The following is a 21,325-nucleotide window of genomic DNA, read 5'->3' as shown; positions in this document are numbered from 1 at the left end:
CTGTATTGAAAAGAGGTAAATCTTTTAAAGATGTTTTTCCACTGCCGGTGCCAAAAAACAATGTCATGATTAAAAAAGAAAAAATCGATGATGTGAGAAAGTTATTAGAGAAACATTATGGATCGCAGTGGGAAAGTAATCGTGAACTAGAATATTATAAAAATGTTTTAAACTCAAATGATGACGTAGTCCAAGAAGATGACGCTTCTTGTGATCCACCACCAGCTGATTCCAATATTACAATTTAAAATTATAACATAGTATAAAAGTAAATTAAGCATAGTTGTATTTTAATAAATTCATATTTTTTGAAAACCTTATTTTATTTGCCATCAGTACCCAACACCATTGTTATATTTTGACAGTTGTCAAATGAAATAGTGAGATGCATACTCGCTTCGATCCAAGTCTATTAAAAGCAAACCTGCTTAAGTCCGAAGTTAAAATGCAAAGACACCTTAGTCCTAGAATATTTCAGATTTTTTGTGGAACTAGTGAAAATTTGATTGAGTTTAGTTATATTTATATTAATTTCAAGTTCCTGTACACAAAACAGTAACAGAAACTTTAATTAATACTATAATTTTTAACTCACAGCAGAAAACTTTAAATATCTCAATTTACATGTTTTGTGACTGAAGCGTTTTTGCTTTTATACCCCTCACATAATTTATATCAAAGAGTTTTGAATTCTCTGTAGCCAGGTCACAAATTTAAAAGAAAAAAAAAATGATTTTGTCATTGTCTATGGCATTCTTAGGTAAAACCTTAGAGGATGGATAGTCTAAGGGTAAAACAACGTAGTTCATTGTAGTCTGTGGGCAAAACAAAATGGATGGCCGAGGCTGCTAGGGTATAATGTGAAAGAATGGATTATATCTTTTATTTGTTATAATCTTTAGGATTGTCACGAATTATATCGAAATCATCATCGCCTTAGAACATCAGTGAAAAGTTGTGGTGTTTAACTGCTGGTTCGTAACTTTGTTTTGTGATTAATTAAGGTGATGTAATAATGTTTGATGTTCATGTAACATACTCTCAGTTGCTTCTGGATTTGAAGACCTGCATTGGTTTCATCAGTGGATTTCTCATGTTTCAAGGAGTTTTGGGAGTAGAAGTGGTGTTCGACAGTCGCGTTTGGCCTGTCCCGTGAGGCCTTCGGGTTCGCGCGCGGCTTATCGAAGCTGCATGATCGATTTTCGTGGGCAATTTCCGTTTCGCGTTTTGCCTTTCGCCTGGCATTCGTATATTCGTCGTACACGTGCTCGCGCGCCGCTACCGTGATGATATAAATCGGTTGTCTTACAGCGGCGCCGCTGGGCATCGCGCCGAATCCGTGCCGTTCGCGTCGGGGCCGCGTTCCCGTTGCAGAGCCGTCTCGCGCGCGATACGGAGCCCTAGCTCCGTTCGGTCTGGTTTCGGAACTCTAGAGGTAAGTTCTGCTATAGTTTTCCTCCTAGGTGAGTCTCAGGTAAATAATCAATGCATTGGCAGCCATTTTGTGTAAGTGTATTTTTAGATGTAGAATGAATTTTCACTAATTTTGTGTATCACTATAATTATTAAGCATCAGTATCGCCTTTGCCCTGATTACACTGAGCAGAACATTAAAACCAGAGGTTTGATGTAATGTTTTGATGATCGACAGCCACCTGGTTATTTTTGGTTGACCTATTTTGAATTTTGGGGATTATTTATGTGTGTGTGTGCTGATTAATTATTTCATTGTATGTAAAATGTCATTACGAAGGTTTTTACTTTCAGTAAAGTCAATATATTGCTTACAGGAATTGATTTTGCTTTGCAACAATAAAATGTTAAAGTACAACACATAAAAGGATTACCATCTTGGTTTAATGCACAACAAGAAATTATTCAGCAAGAAGCAATTATCAGAACATTGTATACATATATATAAATATATTTTATTGTTGTGACATTGTTTATTAATTGTTACACTTTAGTTTCTTCTGAAAGGGATACAATATCATGAGTGTTCTCCAATCACAGGAGCTCATGTGGAACTAGGTCAAACTTTTGAGTACCCTGCATGTACAATTGCTTTTTGTTAGGTGATGTATGTTTCTGACTGTAAATCTTCATGTATTTAGTATGACTGCTTTTTATTTGGTGATGTACATTTTTGACCGTAATTGTTCCAAGAGTTGAAAACTGACATATACATATTTGTATTATGGCTCCGGTGGATGTTAGCATAATTGGTGTAATTTTGATTAAATCCTCATTTTGGTACTGTTTTTTCCATTGCAAAAGGTAAAGGCACTAATGCACCTTACAGCCAAGACTGAGAGTAGTCAGTCTCTTTCTTGTATTCCATTACAAGAATTAAATGTCTTCGATAGTGCTTCTTACGAAATAGATCTTGTAAAGATAGCGGGATGTTTTCAGAGGTTTTGTATAGATCAAGAAGGTTATCGAGGAGGATTACTCTAGTGATAGAAAAATGTGGACAATTGAAAAATATATGGTGCAAGGATTGGTTGGAGTAGTTACAGTAAGCGCACAATGGGGAGGTCATGTACATTCTATGCAGGTGTTCATTGAAACGTCCATGACCAAGAAGTAATCTGCAAATAGTTCTATACAACTATTTATATCTCCTTTATGTTAAGTTTTTCTATGGCTATATCTACAACTAGGTTGGCTAGTTTAATGTTAAACTTGATGGTTCAAGTTTTTGTGTTAAAGAATGCTAAGTCTATCAAGTCATATATTTTATCTTTTTCATGGGTAACATTTACTTCAATGTACTATAGTGTTTTATTACTTTTGTGTCTGAATACTTATACTTACTAATTAACTTGGTTTGTAAGTTGATTTGTTGTCTTGGTTTGTCTGTGAGTTAGGTGGCGGGTCAGATGGAATTCCTGCAGATTTGTATTCTGTTTTCACACCCTTATATCGCCTTTCACTTGAGACTGGTGTAGTGCCCAGGTTGTGTAAGCTTAAATGTGTAACCTGTGCTAAAAAAAGGAAACTGCTGAGAACCTATACCAGTCACTTCTGTACTTAGGGTCGTATTCCAGAACTCTACTCAATGCTCATGTTAGGATTTGAGCAGACTTGAGTATGATTTCAAGCACTGGAAATACGGCGCTAATGGCAAGGACTTGAGTATGATTTCGAGTACTTAAACCATACTGAAATCCTGACTTGACCATTGAGTAGAGTTCTAGAATACGACCCTTAGTAGACTATGGAATGTGTACTTAACTACCGTCTCAATAACCTTCTCAATGATTGCCACTTTGTATTATAATATATAGTAATATATAAACTACCTCTGTAGCCGACAGCCATGTAGAGGTCCTGGGTTTGATTCCCGGGCCAGGAGAAATATTTGTATAGCCTTCATTTATTTTTCTCGTGAGTTTGGGTGTAATTTGTGGTTGTCTATGTGTGTGTCCATGGCACCCGCGACCCAGGGTTTCCCTAATGTGGGGCTATGTAGAGTGTGTGCGTTATTTATTTATTTATTATAATATGCAAGAAGATTCTATACTAATATAATCTTCTTGCGTATGGCTCTCACATAAGGAGCAAGGCTATAGAAGAGCAAGGCAAAGCGCTATTTGTGTCTTTGGGCATTTTTAAAACCTTTGATAGGGTCCAGCATGCAAGCCTGTTAAACAAGTTTCCCTCTTGTTTTTCACTTTTTCTTTTCTTCTTCTTTCCTCCTCTTTCCAGTGTCTTTTGCAATTGGATCCCAGATTTATTGATTGAGTGTTCCATTTGAGTAGTCTTAGATGGCTACTATTTGAACATTGGGCGTAAGATTGGATAGAGTTCCTCAGGGTTCCGTACACTCCACAGCTCTCTATTTGCTGTATATGAAGAATATTTTAATTCCAGGTACCTTAGGGTATGCTGATGACAGGACAGTTGTAGATAGGAACTTGACAAATGCAAGGGTCAGTGGAGAAGAATTTAACACTTAGGGCAGTCCTTGATTGGGGCAATGCAAATCTTTTGAAATTTAACTGACTGACTCTAGCTTTTCGTGATATATACATACCAATACCTGACCGTGACTAGCTACTTGAAATGGACCTATCATATAGTTTGAACTTCGGCAGACACATAGAATGCATGGCCAAAAATGCAGCTGAGAAATTTGATATCCTTTCCAACATGAGGTGTTACGACACACCAGTACAATTGCGTCAGCTGTACCAAGCACTAGTATAGTCATTTATTGAGTGCTGCTGCCGCTTATGGAATGGTTCTACTAAGTACCTAGTCTACTGATCATCTTGGATTCAGTTCAAAAGTGTGTCAAGAGGCTTATGGGTGACTCAGATTGAGTAGAGGCAAATCTGCACAGCCTTGAATACTGCCGTAAAGTTACCTACTTATCTGTATTCTGCAGGATATTTCACAGAGAGTGTGCGATGGAATTGCATGATTTTACTTCGCCTTCCCCTTTCTATCACCAGGAAACTAGGCTTGGGTTCCACTCATATGTTGTGTGATATTCCAAGGATTCGCATGTAGCATTACGCTACAACTTGGCCCTTGTCAAGGCGAGAGTGGATATTCACACACACATTGCTCCATCGTATACGTTATCGTCACTTTCTATCAGAGACGGACTGCTGAGGTGAAACACATATTTCTATTTTATATAAATAAACCATAATTTCGCACTATAACTGACTTACCATTGTTGTGTTGAGCCATAGGGTTGTTTGGAGTGAGAGATACTATTCTATGACACTGCCAAAAGGTGACTGATAACTGACTGTGCTGAAGAGCTTGGGAAGTATTCTAGGTATTCTTTTATTTGCAAACATTACTAGTGTCTTTGTTGAGTTTACCGATAGTTCATATGCTCTGCGCCATCTTTCCGCAATCTGGAGTGCAACTTGTGTAATGTCGCAGAGTGTATTGCCATAGTTGCCTGTTACCAGCTCAGGGAAATAGTACCCCTCTTTGAGAGCACCCTTTCGCTACCACTGCCCATAGGGTGTCATTTGTCATTCTTATTGTTCTGTTCTGTTGCTTAAGCATTTTAGTGCTGATTGGATGCTTGAAAAGTTGGTTTCAATTAAAGCTCCTACAATTTGTGATTTTAGTTGTTTACTTGTCTGTTCCATTGATTATGGTTTCTTAACAAAAAAAAATTTACTTTTCTCAGTTTAATTTGTGAAATCTACAAGTTTTATTTTGACAATTGATAACAATTTTTTTCCTCGTTTGATAGCAAAAACGGGTAAAATCCAATAGCCTCTCAATTTATAGCCCAGAAAAACATCTAAAGATGTGTCTATGAGTACTAACTAGTACTCATAGACATATTTCGTTATACATTTTCATTTTCTAATCTGTAAATGACTAAGTTTTACATATCGTCACAATGTATCATAGCAATGTAACATAATGTAGTTCTGTTATGGCTTTTGTAGATTTTGTTCAGCTAAATTTCTTATCTCCGCTTTGCTAATATTGTATAAATAAATGTTATTAATTATATTTACAGGATGTCGCGTCGCAACGGTTCTGTGTCTCGTGCTGCGGAGACAGCCTCCAAAAATCGATTACATATGGATCGAAATCCACAGCACTCTAGGATCACTGGTAAGTATAGTTGCCAAAACAGAGTTGTCACAAAGTTGTTGTGACTTCTCTTTTGTGTAACAGTATGCTCCATATCTCTTCAGTAGTTTGCAAGAGCAGTCTGATTGATAGGTTTATATTTTCTAAGAGTATTGCTAGAGACAATACTAATGTTTAGTGTTATTGAAGCAATTACATACAAAAATGAGACACAATGTTTAGAAATGAATTTCCTTTTACAGATGGCAAAATCAGACGTCCTAGTAAGTATTTTCCTGGCTTGACTTTCCTATGTTGGTATCATCATATTTTTTGTAGAACAATCTCAGAACATAATGAGTTTTAAAAATTTACTTTATTACACTTGGTCAGATTATAACCTTTTAACAATTGAGTTTTGTTCTCAGATCCGTCAAATCCAGCAGGTCGTCGTAAAGAACTCGATAATGTAATGAAGCGTGCTCGTCAAGCCTCACCAGGCAGCTGGGATAGGAAGCTGTTAGAGGTTGAAGAGAAGGATCCTAACAGGTAAAAATATTGTTTACTAATCACTTCTTGTTGCAACTACAAATTATTTTACTGATAGCAGGGCCTTCGGTGGTCTATCCCCTGGGGTCATAGTGGTTACTGTGTATTAGAATATATTTGTCTGAAAGATTACGATGAGAAACTTTTTTATATAGAAGTAAAACAAAGTCTGCCCGGGTAGGTACCCATCACACTGCCTAAAAGTAGTAGTAGTACGTCACTTATAATAGGGTTATCGAGAGCCACCAACTTACAGGTGCAGCGTGTACTCGCGCAGTTTCTCACTCCTATAGCACGCCCTTCTGGCTAAGTCTCCAGTAGCGTCCTGAGCAGAGGTCCAGGCCCACTTGGACGCCCTCAGGCCAGCTACTTAAATTTTTAAACGGGTCAAGGCCATTATCGACCAACTGCAAAGTGTTAGTATCATAAAAAAGCACAGGAGTAAGTGCGCCCTCAAATTAGACGCTTGTAGAAGTGCCACAATGATGCTCCAGCAGCGCCACTAGTAATTTTCATGCAATATTTAGAAACGCAGTTGCGACGCCACAGTCGCGCCACTGCAGCGCTTCTCTTCTTCTTCTTATACTATAAATTTTATAGGATGATCCCTGTGACACTTCATTTGACGTTTTCATCGGGATGAGGTAAAGTCGATATATAGATTTTTGAAGCAAAGGTTCTCTCTTATACAACCTTGTATAATATTACGGATTTAAAAAACATAACAATTGTGTTTTTAAAATAATGAACTCCCATGAATTGTATATAAATAATATTTATTTTATTTTTGACATCCGATCCGACATTTCTATGGAGTAGGTACCGGAGAAGAAATAAATTAAATGTAAATGCACTCTGTTTACGATTCAATAGCCATCGCCAGCGATAGGTGAACAATCAATAATCAGCAACCAAATTAGCGTGATTTAGGGGAATCTATTGTAATCAGTCCACAGACAACATAAATTAATGCTTACTATGCAAAAATAAAAGTCAGAGCCATTGAAATAACAAAGTAATAACGTTAAATTCCTCTCCTATGAAATTTGGTTTGGTGCACATATACGCGCCTTTTACAATACTACATACGCGGATTTTCACTATCCCTGACTTTTGTATATATATATTCGTTAAATTATCGAAAACTTTTTATCGATATACCTCATCTCTAGTAAATGCAGTCTAATGAAGTAACCTTTGTACGTTGCCGTAAAAATAAATAAATATTTGAAAAAAAAAAATGTTTCTCTTCTCATTTCTCACTAATATGGTGTTACTTTTACTTTAATTTTATGTATTTGCTTAGACAAAAGTTATTCACTTAAGACGAGACTTATAAAAATAGTCTATAAAATACGTAAATTAGTAGACGTCGTTACAAGGTTATATTATGTAGAATTTTGTGAAGTGTCACAGGGATCATCCAAGAAAATTTGTAGTATAGTGTACCGCTTCTCTACGAAGGCTGGCGACCATTATGGTTATTCTCATTTTTGAAGCTTCCGCACGAAGGAGGGAAGGGGTGCTAAGGTGGAACTAGTCTCTCAGTCTCTTCAACCAAGAGTTTTCCTGCTACCTCGACTAAGCTTTCTTTGTACATTTCTCTGCATTATTAGTTGAAGAATCCGGTATCTATTGCCCCTTATTAGGTACGTGGCCAAAATACTGCAGCTTCCTTTCCTTTACAATTCTGAGTATTTCCAACTTTTTTCTCATTCGACGAAGAATCTCAACGTTGGTGTTCTTTTTTACCCACGGTATGCCAAGCATACGTCTGGACCACATCTCAAAGGAGTCCAGTTTTGAGCATAATGCGCTCCATACGAAACAGCATGATACTGAAGACATAACAGCGGACGCATGCAGAGTTTAAGGTTGAACCTTCTACAACACAAAATCTATTTCATTGTCATGAAGGCACTTCGTGCCTGTTCAATGCGAATACGAACTTCTTGTGCGCTATTCCAGTGTTCATTTACGTAGCTACCGCGGTATATACGTGGGGCGCACTATAAGTTTACGGAATGAATAAGAAAAAAATGCTATAAATGGTCAGAAATGAATTTATTGTTTCTCAAAATATTCTCCGTTAGCGTTAATGCACTTTTTCATAAGAAAGAACCAATTTTGAAAACATGCCACTCCTCCGTGACAATCTCTGCAACATATTTTTCATACTCTTCGACAGTCTCTTCAGGTGCTGAAAATCGTTGACCGCGTAACTGGTTCTTAAATAAATAAAAGTCACAAGGTGCCAGGTCAGGATGGCTCATAAGGTCAAAGTTGTACCTTCAAAAATTCATTTGTCTGTCTGGCCGTGTGAGAACTGCCATTATCGTGGTGCAAGATGATACGGCGTTTAGGGTTATTTTTACGGAGTTTGTCAATAACTTCCGGCAATCAAATGGTCGTGTACCAATCACTATTCACGGTACAACGATTCCCCAAAGCAACAGTACCAACGTGTCCAGTTTTATTTAAAAAAGAAGCAGTCATTCGTTTAGAGGCACATTGCACGCGCGCCACTTTGGTTGATTTCGGCTCATCTCGAAAGACCCATACGCTCGATTGCTGCTTCGGGATCGTAACTATAAATCCATGTTTCGTCACCTGTTACTGTCCCACACCAAATTTGATGCCCCTTCGTTGAATCTGGTAAACATGGCATTGCACTAAGTGAAGCGATCCGTTTTTTGAGCCTCAGTCTATTTGTGTGGGATCCACTGAGAGCACAGTTTTTTCACACCCAATGTGTAGAATTGATTGTATTTGACTCATGCCTATGCCTAAAGATGCCAGAATCTCATGGTATGTCACATGCCTGTCTGTTTTAATCATACGACGCACAGCATCGATGTTTTTCTTGTTCACAGCAGTGGACGATCGACCATCACTGAGATACCGCGTTTGAATTCTGCAAACCTGCTATAAATAGTCGTCTTGTATGGTGCTTCATCGCCAAAAGCAGTTAAAAGCCGAGCGAAGCCCCGCTGAGTTGTTAAATTACACTTAGGGTCGTATTCTAGAACTCTACTCAATGCTCAAGTCAGGATTGCACTGGAAACACACACACAGGCACTGGAAATACGACTCTAATGGCAGGGACTTGAGTATGATTTCGAGTGCTTTAAATCATACTCAAATCCTGACTTGAGCATGGAGCAGAGTTCTAGAATACGACCCTTAAAGTCGTAGAAAAGCATACTACGAAAATTTTCACAAATTAAGTTCATGGTGATATAGACAACCAATACCTAAAATGACGCCACAACGTAAAAACAAGTGACAGTCAAATGAAACAAACTGTATTCTACAGCCAGAGTTCCATTTTCAAATGTTGTAATTACTTTTTAAATATTGTTTATGTAAGTGGCCAGTTCCGGAAACTTATAGTACGCCCTATGTATAATAATAGTACATTCGCTACTAGGGTCTTAGATACGATCGTGAAGTTTGTTTTTTTTTCGTTGATTTTTAATGCAGCAGCAGCGCTTCTACAAGCGACTAATTTGAAGGCCCCCTAAGTTCCAATGGCGTATATATACACCCGCTCACTTACTGCAAATCCGGGCGTCAATGAGGACCCATCTTATGTCAGTTAAATTCATAAACATTTTGCAGGTGGCGTCACACAGGCTACAAGCAGTTATACGTAGACGGCGCAGGATCGGCATCACCACGGCGATCACGCTCGCCGCCTCAAAGACGATCCAGGTATGAGTGCATCTTATTTGATACCCAAGATTAACATTCAAGTCATATTTTTAGCCAAAAAACCTAATTTCTCGTACATGACAAGCAGTTTTTGTCAGGATTAAAAAAAAATACAATTTACATCTTTGGGTTAATATTTTAAGTCATTGTTTATTTTTCGTACTATATTAATTTTAACCCAGCATTATTCTTTTATTATAGGTCACCAATTGCACGTCGGTCTCGGTCTCCTGTCGGTCGTCGATCACGGTCACCAATAGGCCGTCGGTCGCGTTCTCCTGTATTACGTCGTTCTCGCAGTCGCTCACTACGTCGTGTGGATAAAGGGGGACCTAGACGTAGCCCACCTAGGTTAGTATTTATTTATAAGACTGATGTCTGCTTTCACTACTCTTAATTACGTCCTAAACCAATGCTTGCAATGCAAGAGATGCTGTTAATACATTGTGTTAAGAGTGTTTCATCAATTTAAGCATTGGTTTGGGATGTACTTAAGTTGCAAGTGGACATAAAGAGTACTAGAAATAGGAAATGCTCCCTAGGGTTACATGTAACAATATCTTCCAGGCGCAGTCCTGTTGGACGCAGTGTACAGCGTCGGTCATCGCGGCCCCGTTCTCCTCCCCCGCGTCGCGAATCGCCACGCGCTAGGGTTCGCCCTCGTCCGCCGCCGCCATCCAGGCCGAACAGGCCTCCCTCGCCACCTACTAGGAAGGTAACGTCATTCAAGGTACTCAGAACAGTGTCTTAGCTGTTGGGATAAACTTTTGTAGTGTCGAACGCTTCTTAATATAAAATTGTGGCGAGGTGACGCTCACTTAACGAATATATAAAGAATAGTTGATTCGTTTCATCGATCCTATGGTCTCAACATCTATGGAAAAATATTCCGTTTAACGGATCAAGGAGTTCGGGTAATTTATTTTTATTTTTAATATTTCTGTTTCTATCCCCTTAATATTCTGTAATTATTACTTAAAAGAAAAGTCATATGTAAAAATAGTTTAAAATTACATGGAACTAATGATAATAATTATGACATGTTAAGATTACAATTGTTCCACATGGAACTGAGTACATGTAACTATTGGGAATAAACATAAATAATAATAAAAATTACAACTCCTACAAATATTGTTTGTTTTTGATATATTATAACAAATTTACTAATTTTTTTTGTAAGCTGGTTGAGAGATTAGTTAAAAATAAAATAAAATAATAATTTGAAATGTCACAGTACCCATCCTCTGTAAAATGGACTATAGTCGTGTGTTTTACGTACACAAGCTAGCAGTTAAGGACTAACCTAATACAACAGTGTAGCCAAAATTATCGAATTTTCAATATTATTATTACATTATTTATTCTATTTGTATTGAGTACATTAAATTATATTATGCCATATTATATTACAATACCAAGTACCAAGTACAATACAAACTATAACCTATAAACTATATATTGTGATCTTGGACAGTCGTCGCCGACCGGATCTTCTTTGAGCAGTTGTTCGGATGAGTCATGCTCAGTATGCTCTGCCAAGAACAAGAAACCTTCGCGTCCGCCTCCCAAGCCGAAACCGGGGTGAGTACATTGTAACATTTGCATTGGGGTTGCTTTTACATTGTTGGATACATATGTAAAGTTAATTATGTCATACCAAAGCTGGTGTTCAGGCGTCAGGCCATATTGTTATGATTGTTCCGATAAAATTTCGACCATAAGTATTTTATGAAGTGTCCGGATGAACAAGTCGTGCTATTGATGGTAAGCTACACGTCTGTTCATAACAACAGAGCTTTAAATCGCAAAGATCTGAGGGGCACTACCACTCAGCACCCTGAGACGACTAAATTGACAAGTCCTACGACTGTAACTTCACCAGCTCCCTTACCCTTCAAAACCTGAACACAGTAATGCTGACATTACTACTTGGCGGCTGAAATAGGCAGAGGCATTTTTTCTTTTTTATAATATCAAGTGACGGGACGAACAAGTCGTGCGCCTGAAGGTAAGCTACACGCTTGTCCATAACAGTTGCAGTGCCACTTAGAGCTTTAAATCGCAAAGATTTGAGGGGCACTGCCACTGCGCCCGTCACCCTGAGACATAAGTTCAAGTCCCATGTGCCTGTAATTTCACCAAAACAGTACAAACTATTGAAGTTGTTAGTGTGCCTGTACTAACATATTGTCATCATCACGTTAAATCGGGTCACGGATCTTCTAGGAGATGGTGTAAATCATAGTCACCCAGGCCCATTGCGGGTTGGGGACTTACACGTTTTCCCAGGAACCTTCGACATGCAGGTTTCATCAAAATGTTTTTCTTCTCCATTAGTGAGAGGTATTACCTACTAACTATTCACAAATGCACGTAACTCGCAAATGAAAGTCCGAGGTGCCTGCCGCATAGGCATAGGATTCGAACTGTCAACTTCACAATTGGAAAGCAACCATTCTTCCATTGTAAATATAGTAAACTGTTTGTTGTAAACTATAAATCTAAATGCTTTTTATGCTTATCTAACAGTACCAAGGCACCTGCGCCGCCGAAACCAAATAAACCCGGGTGAGCAACTTCTATTACTTATGTCTCTACGCACACACACATTCCTATTCTGCCCATGGAACGAAAAAGGGCACAACTAACATTTTTATGAAAATTGAGTTACACACATATCCGTGATCAGAAAAACAAATTTCTACTGAGTTAAAAGAGAGAATTAAGGTATTTTAAAAAACGACTGATTAAAATACAATGAGTATCTGTATAAAACATGAGGTATGTATTTCGTACCTATTTCTGTATGAAACATGTAGTATGTATGATAACATAAATAAACTACTAATATCAAACGTATATTTTAACTATTCTTTTTATCAGAAGAACCTTAAAAACATTTGAATACATTTATCTACCAATTTTGAATTTTGCTGCTTGTGCATGCATGCATTTCTTTCTTCTTTTAATTGGTTATGACATTTACTTGAAGGTTCGATAGAACTGCGCTTATTTGACTAAGTCTTAACGAATTTCCTTTAGTGCAGTTTTCATAACAAACCAATATTATTAATACTGTAAAATTGGAGTGTCTGAATTTTTATAATTATAGTGTTTGCGAGTAGGGTGTAGTTTTGTTTGGTATAATATCAAATTATCCGATTTTTTGGTTTTCGCGATTGCTCCACACTGAAAATGTAAATAATTTTTTCGGCGCGTATAATTAATTGTTTTGTCAAAGGAAGCCACGTTTCGTGCTCTTAACAGGCCCCACGGTCACGACTGACTTAGATGGTAAAGTCATCACCAGTTTAATATTGATGTAAACCATTCTATTCTGAATTATAGTTACAAAAGTTATTATTAAATAACTTATCTTTAATTGAACATTCCGCTTTACACTACATGTTTCAAAATATTTAAAAAAAAAACAATCTTTTGCTAAATTAAATTAGTTAATTAGTTAAAAGAAAATTAGAAATAAAAAGACATTCTTGAGTAGTACTGCAGTTTGCTTGAGATTTTACATCAGAATAAATATTGGATCCCTAGTTGGTGCTACGGAGAAACTATCTTACCTGTAGAAATTAGTATGTTATTTTAATTTCAATGATCTTTCGCAGCGTTCTGATTAGAAAACGGACTTCTTTCGCAAAAACCTAGGGCTTGTCTAACTTAATTGAATGTGTAGGTTTATCCAAAACGTCTTCGCAGACTGTTGACTTTTTTACGCGATGGTGCTTGACATTAGCTATGTGATCTTTGACGCGGGTAGAAATGCTTCGTTTCGCCTGCTATTGAGGTACTCGCGATCAAGTTTATAGCTCCTACTCCTGCTCCTGCTCCTGCTTCCTCCCCTTATAGGCTTACGGGTCTCAGAAATTGAGAAATCTTCGGGCTTGAAATAGGTTTTGATAGATGCACGTCTGAATACTTGTGATCTTGTCTTTAACGCCTTTCACAAAACTTAAACACTTTAAAAATATTTACGCCGCCTGCCGTTGTATTCGCATTCGGATGAATAGTTTTAAAACGGGAAAGGCATTGTTTTTTATAAATATATTTTTAATATACATCCATTCTTCGAAGTGTAAGCCACATATATATACATATTATTTAATTGTTCAATGTTTCATAAAACGACAGGTGTTCACTCGACTTGCTATGCGACCTGCATTTTTACGATTTTCAATTAATATTGCTTAGTATTATGTGTGGAGTACGATTAATAAATAACCAAAAATCATAAAGCAATAGTTAAATTATTGTTTATTACGTACAAAATCCCCCGTTCTTAGACAATGGACTAGAACATAGGTTACCAAACTTTTTGGTTCACCACACAATTAGGCAATATAATAAAAATAAGAAAAAAATTGTATATGGTTAGTGTAGTATATAGTTAAATCAGGTTTTATTTCAAATGCGGTAGCATCCTCACGACAGCATCTTTGCTTCCTGCAATGGCTCCTACCGCCACCACAGGAGTCTTTAGCGCCCACTGGGGCCACCCAGGTAGGGATCATTTTGGGAAATTATGGACTAGAATATCGTTTGAAACATTTTTTTTAATTAGAGCGCCAGCAGTAGCGCCGAGCAAGCGCCTCCCGCCTCCTTCATCTACGCGTGCTGTTCAACCTACAAGGGAGTTATTGAAGGCCAGGGAAGCTAGCAAACGGTCACGGGAAGAGAAGGTAGGGTTTTCATGTTAAGGAATAGATTTCATTTAAGTTTGCACATGAGCTAGTTTGAAACCTCCAGTATTTGCGTATGGTGCAAATGATGGTCAATTAATTTCGCTTGAAGTAGATAGATATTTGCAATACAAAGTAATTTTTACCTAGGTCTTGGAATGGCAACGCTCCCAAATAGCTGCAAACCGTGCTCCCGCGGCACCGATACCTACAACCAACATCAAACGAGAGGGCGAGCGCCGTCCCGCTCAATCTGCTCCTCCAAGGCCTCGCAGGGAGGAGAGGGGTGTCTCCCCTGGAGCCATTGCTGCGGCGTTGAACGATAGCGGCAGTGATAGTGAGAGTGATACGAGCTCAGAACCGGCACCACAAAGGTTAGTGTTGATACACTTTTTTTTAATGAATCTAGACATTTATTTTAAAAAACACTGATTTACTGCTGATTATACAGGCTGTATATTTGAAAGTGAGACATATTCATACATGTCATAGTAAATCATGTTACAACTTAACATAAACTAAAATAAAATTAGGATATGGGATAGAACAAAAAATAAATCAACAAACGTGTTTTGAAGTGTACATAGGAATAAACCGTTTCCCTTTACGCTTGATTTCGAGTGCAATGGGAATACTACCAAGCGAGTGCCGAGTGAGACAGCAACAATAACAATGATTTCACACTTACGTTTTAGCTTATGTTAATTATTTTTAGTTGAACTATCATCGAAATGTTTTACGTACTAAAAAAGATAAGTGTATGGTTTAGTAAGTAGTTATCATTTAATAAGAACACTACAGTTTATTTACACTTACGTGTTACGGAACAAGTGTTCAAAATGTCCACCGTTTTCCACAATGCATAGTCTAGTACGGCATAGTAAATTTTGTTTTAATTTGTATAACACAAACACATTTTGTCTCACAGTATAAAATGCTGAGATAATCCTCTCACGCAACACGTTTGTTTGGGTTCAAAACCAGGAATATAACGCACTCTATAAGTATGTCCCACTTTCAAATATACAGCCTGTATATTTAATTACTTTGTTCTCAGGTTAACCCTTTCCGAACGCTTCGGTAAGATGGCCCAGTGGTCAGCTGACCGGTCAGCCCGTCTGGAGAACATGCGCATAACGCGACGTGACGCGACGCTGCATGTACACATCGACAGCAATGAGAGGGAATCGCCACCGACTATGGAGTACCCGTGAGTGGCTTTTTATAGTCTATTTGGTACGATGACCCAACGGACCACACTCAGATTTTTTTACTATGAAGTAATAATTATCTAGTAATGTATAGATTGCGACTCCTGCTTAGGGTGCGTACAGATCTGGCGAGTGCGCCGTGAACGTGCTGCTTGTGCGCTGCACACGCGCTGCATGCGTGCAGTTAAATACATGCTACTATATGTATCGCCAACAAATGGCACCACGATGTCAAGTTCGCCTGTTGCGCCTTTCGCAAACAGGCGCATTCACCAGATATGTACGCAAACCAAAAAACGTAAGGTTTTCTTAGAAACTTTTAGTAATGCATTTCTGTCTTTGTATTTTTTAAATCTTTATGCAACTATTGTCTTGATATTCGGTGTGTAGACGTTATACCATTATTTTTATTGTATATTAGGGAATACACAAGTAATTTAAACCTACCCCAACAAGAAAATATATTATAAGTCTCTTGTACTTAAAAAAGTTCCAGTGTTTAGATATTCATTGTTAAAGTAGTTTTCAGGACGCAGTACATTTTTAGTAATTAGCTTATTTTGTTTTAAGTGTCAACTACACAACATTTGTTTTGTTCTAGCGGTTTGGAAGCAGCACCTGTCGGCAGTTACCCAGAAGAACTACTGGCTGTAGCACCGGGCGGATTACCGTCTTGGGATGATGTTAGAGTCAGATACGACTATTATAAAAAGAGGGGGTATCTAAGAGGTAAGATTTAATGTCTCAAGTTCGCTGTCTTAACTTGGCGAACTTCTTTGGGTCGCCTTGCATTAACGGAAAATGGCTATTGAATTAGCACAGGTTGCAATCCAAGGTCCAGTATATTATGGGAGATTCTGCATACATATGTCCCACTAAATTTGTTTTGAGTGAGTGACTGTAGAGTTGTAGACCATGAGTTTTGTTACGGGAATTTGATAGCCATCTATTAAGCATGGTGTGAGTAAACATTTATAAAACATCCATACACATTATTTTATGTAAACAAATCCCATCAACTATTTTTTACCATAATCTGATTTATGTGTGCAAGTGGGACAAGGCGTTCCTCAGTCACACCGCTCAACGACAGTACTGTTGCGACTGTATAGATTCACTAACACAAAAAAAAACCTTCCGTGTGTGATGACCATATCGAATCTTGTTAATACACTTACACTACATTGTAGAATCGAATATCCTTTTGCAATAAGTGTTCAATCTCATCCGTTTGCAGGTTTAACCTTAGGCGATTACGTGAAATGGGAAGAGTGGTGGTACAAGTACCAGGAGTGGCTAAAGCGTGAGCGTGCCTATGAGAGATGGGCTGATGCTGACCAGAGCTCCGTAACTATTTATTAAATACTTTATTATGATCAAAATAATGATCAAAATAATGATCAAATTTTGTTTATGAATTATATACATCTATTTATTGTATTAGTTCTTTGTAAAGGCTGTACTATGATCCTTCAACGTTTGCTGTGGTATAGATAACTGCATAGCATTATAAGAAGATAATGCTCATGTAGGCGGAAGGCTACATGAGCATTTAGACGTGAAAACAAATTCAAGTAAACGTGTACAAGTTTCAGGCTAGGGATTGTGTGTGATTGTTTCACTTTCTTTGATTTGTTTTTCAACGTCCTCCCAGGTAAGGCGCGAGCGTCGTCGCCGTGGAGGCCGCCACAGACGTAGCTGAGGGGGCGCCGCCCCCGCGGCGGTCCTGGCTGTGGACCTTGCCGCGGGGGCGCCACGTCTGTAAGTCGTGGCACCCAAGCACCGACGCGTTTGTGCACTGTAAGTAGGTGTTATTATTTTACATCTCAGTGACACATACGTACATTGTGAGCTCATGATCGGAGCAACATTGGCCGCCATCTTGAGTCCACCACTTCGAAAATCGTTCACGTCCTTGACGACATTTGCCTGTTTTTTCATGTTTCCATATTTTCTCTTTCTTTTCAGGTTTTGGCATTGGAGTCCAGATATTCAAACGTCAATCGGATGATAAAGACATTTATTGTATGCGCATTGTCTAATTAACAATTATGTTCAGTGTCTAATTTTAAAACGCATGTTTAACGTATATATTACCATTGTAATTTATAAAGGTTATAATTATAACAGAATGATGTAGTAGTTTGTGATGTGAAAGTGTCTAAGACACTAACAATTTTTTCGAATACGTATATATGCAAGCATAGCAGCTATTTATTGTATTTATTTGATTAGAAAGTAGGAAATTTTTTTTGTGAAGTAAACATAATAATAATTCTTTGGCAGACCCTTTTGTAGCGCATATATCTTTGTTACATCTTGTGTATTTAAGCTGACTAGTTCAATGTGGAATCTACAATGGAGGCGCTAGTGACAGATTTTGACTTAATTTGAATGATATTTATAGTCAGAGAACATGTCCGTAGAAGATACAGCAAAATATTCCGCAAATTGGTGAGGGGTCCGTATTAAGTTGTCAGTTTTGAAATAGATCTTAATTGTGTATAAATTACAGTTGTCATTGCATAGAAAATAGATTGATATTACAGTAAAATAAATCGCAGATACCATAGAGTATTTAATTGTTATAAATATTAAAATAATCAATACGAGAGCACAAACGATATTGGCACAAACTTGTTTGGTTTTTGTTGGTTGATAAAACATTTGTCTGTTTGCAAGCCTTAGACTCTAAGGCATAAATGCAAATAGGATTTCGCTTTTCCGAGAGAACACTTGTTAAAGTGTATCCGATAAATTATTTAGCAATTGATATCTTTAAATACATTAAATTAACGTAGAATTTTAATATTAATGCAAGTATACTTTTAGCGGTAAGGTAAATGAGTACACTGAGTACGCTTTATTCGGTTAGAGTAACACCTCTTTTGTGTGACGCGCATTTTGTTTTGTACGCGTATCGACTCCGTAGGAGCATCTAAATATGTTGCCTAATAATTGGACACGAGTTCCGTTGGGTGACATAGATTGTTGGCAAAAATACCATAGAATATTCCACTACAGATACGCTTGCAGAGCAAAACATGCATGTCAGGAAATTGGCCTCTCATGTGGACGCAAACTCGTCCGCTTCAACAAGAATTTAGAGGCATAAGAGGTGCAAAGTTGTGATAGTGACCTAAAGGTCAGTACTACAACTTCGTACCTTCTTTTTATCGTCTTCCCGTACCCTGGAGGTACTTCGCGGAGCGCTAGTTATTTTCCGCACCGAAATTGCATGTGCTTGATTATAGACGTACCTAACAAATATATTGATCAAAATTATTTATAATATACCTATATAATGTTAATAAGTACATTGTAAATACATAATTAAAATTATTTCCTTATAGACTTATATTGCACGATTCTCGTAGCCTATTTATTTTGATAGTAAGCACAAAATTGTGTAAATTTAAATCTTAAGGCCTGGTCAGATTTACGCGTTATTCGCTACCGTTGTGAGTAGCGATACTCGAGTGGGTACGCGGTATTCCCACAGTTCACACCTAAGCCGTAACCTTATTCAATGCCATTTATTATTATGTCAACTACTGATTTGTGGGCTGTGCAGAGGGATGAATTTGCCTCCCCGTGGCGTGTGGCGAAACCTGTTTCGCAAAGCAAAAGCGAAAAGATACCGCCTACCTGGGCGGTGTGACGCGATATTCCGGTTTCGCTCTAGCCGCGGAACTTCATACAAATAAATGCCCGGCGAGATACCGAGCGGTATTTGTCGCTAACCCACAGCAGTAGCGAATATCGCTTATCTGAACAGGCCTTTAATCATGTGTCGTCTTGTGGAAAATTAATAAATGATCTATTATGAAAATCATATTTTTTCATTGTTCATTACCCTTGTAGTTCTACTGCTGAATAAAAAAATATATGGAGAGAATGATGAATATTCAATCATAGACAAGAATTCTGTTTTATTAGCTTTAATTTGTGTAGCTTATTCCTGCGTGACCATAATCGAGCACTTGAATGTGTGAAAAAATTTGTAGTCTGGTACAAAGTCGTCATTTAGTCTGTCAGTGGTTCGAACGACTACCATGCTGGTCTGCCACGCCGAGGTCCCGGGTTTGATTTCCAGGCCGGGAGAAATATTTGTATTTCCCACATTTATTAACCGACTTGAAAAAAGGAGTAGATTCTCAATTTGACTTTTTTTGTGTGTGTTCCGTGATTACTCCCGGCATTTGTGAACCGATTTTGATGATTCTTTTTTTTGTTGGAAAGAGGGTACCTCACTATTGGTTCCTTTAAATTTGTAGAAAATATTCCATCTCTAAGGGTAAATTAGAGAATGAATACGGTTTCGCGTGCTGTCCGGTAACCGATTTCAAGGCAAATAGATGTGCAATAATTTCACGAACTTTTCTTAGTCTTTTTTTTTAAATGTGGTGTGTTTGTGGTTGTCTATGTGTGTGTCTACGGTGTCCGCGATACAGGGTTTCCCTAGTGTGGTGCTTCTAAAAGTATATTTAGTCGCTTCGCCGTGTCAAAGTTACAATGATATCGTATTGTCCGCACTGGAATATTATGTTTTTTAAATTTTTTTATAATATCAAGTGACGGGACGAGCATGACGTGTGCCTGGTGATAAGCTACACGCCCGTCCATAACAGTTGCAGTGCCACTCAGAGCTTTAAATCGCAAAGATCTGAGGGGTACTGCTACTGCGCCCGTCACCCTGAGACAAGTAGATAAGTCCCATGCACCAGCACCCCTACCCTTCAAAACCGGAAACACAGTAATGTTGACATTACTACTTGGTGGCAGAAATAGGTAAGGTAGCAATACTTCCCTGGACAAATTCTTTCACAAAGAGCTCTACTGATAACATAAATAATATTTGCGAGTATGAAGTCCTGAGTGATCTCACAAAAAACAATTGGAAAGCTGGCCTCGCATACACATTTTTCGTTATATGATTTCTACGTTTCTGTATATGGTACCTATCAGTGAAGTTATTTCAATCTTGGACAACGTACAGCGAATAACTCAACAATTTTGCGAGTAAAACCGACGTCAATCAGATTGAACGTGTGATCTGAGTTCTCGAGATTGACAAACAAATAGTGCCGCTGTAATAAATTTCGATACCAAAAATATCCTTACAACTGAACTTTCTCATATTTAAGGCTCAAATTTATATTGCTGCGAAACGGAATGGTACGGAAGCGGATTCGTCGCCGACAGTCGTTGCAGGATTCCCGAGAATGAGCGCGAATTCTCCGGAAGACGCGCGACCTGTTTTTGGCTATTGTCTAGTTTGTACGTTTACACAATTGACATATCGACAATCACGACTTTTTTAGTGCAATCCAATCGTGCTGTGGTTCTTGAGATTTGCGAATAGTGCCGCCGGAATAAGCTTGTTTCAGTGTGGATAGTAAAACATCCTTTTGTAACGGCAGTCAATCTAATATCTCCGCAAGGAGTCCAGAACAGCCCAGATTTCTAGGGTGTCAAAGACTTTTTCGTAATCCACATACACTAGGGCATGGAGGCATGTCTTAGTTAAAAATTCTTCATCATGTTTTTTCTACTTAACTAGACGTCAGTCGATCATAAAATCGGCTGATGGAT

The 21,325-nt window shown here is 38.0% G+C and overlaps 1 protein-coding gene across 4 annotated transcripts; it reads left to right on the top strand.

Annotated features, from left to right (window-relative positions):
- The first annotated feature begins 835 nt into the window (after nt 1–835).
- Nucleotides 836–19,548, top strand: LOC113226501 (serine/arginine repetitive matrix protein 1). 4 transcript variants are annotated; one of them, XM_026459148.1, is made up of 17 exons: nt 1,226–1,435; nt 5,504–5,601; nt 5,823–5,843; nt 5,988–6,108; nt 9,730–9,822; nt 10,024–10,173; nt 10,390–10,537; nt 11,300–11,406; nt 12,355–12,393; nt 14,402–14,519; nt 14,670–14,893; nt 15,577–15,729; nt 16,332–16,459; nt 16,968–17,077; nt 17,385–17,432; nt 17,477–17,530; nt 17,699–19,548. In XM_026459148.1, the coding sequence occupies exons 2-15, from the start codon at nt 5,505–5,507 to the stop codon at nt 17,430–17,432; spliced, it is 1,557 nt and encodes a 518-aa protein (XP_026314933.1). In that variant the 5' UTR covers nt 1,226–1,435; nt 5,504; the 3' UTR covers nt 17,477–17,530; nt 17,699–19,548. The 4 variants fall into 4 exon arrangements, with proteins under 4 accessions (XP_026314924.1, XP_026314933.1, XP_026314950.1 ...); XM_026459139.1 differs by lacking the exons at nt 17,385–17,432; nt 17,477–17,530 and adding an exon at nt 836–974 and having other exon boundaries at nt 1,312–1,435; nt 16,968–17,080; nt 18,626–19,543; XM_026459165.1 differs by lacking the exons at nt 12,355–12,393; nt 17,385–17,432; nt 17,477–17,530 and having other exon boundaries at nt 16,968–17,080; nt 18,626–19,544.
- The last annotated feature ends 1,777 nt before the right edge of the window (nt 19,549–21,325 follow it).

The sequence above is a fragment of the Hyposmocoma kahamanoa genome, unplaced genomic scaffold, assembly GCF_003589595.1.
Source record: "Hyposmocoma kahamanoa isolate Upper Pololo Valley unplaced genomic scaffold, ASM358959v1 100021, whole genome shotgun sequence".
Lineage (NCBI taxonomy): Eukaryota > Metazoa > Arthropoda > Insecta > Lepidoptera > Cosmopterigidae > Hyposmocoma > Hyposmocoma kahamanoa.
This window is presented reverse-complemented; position numbering and strand designations above follow the sequence as displayed.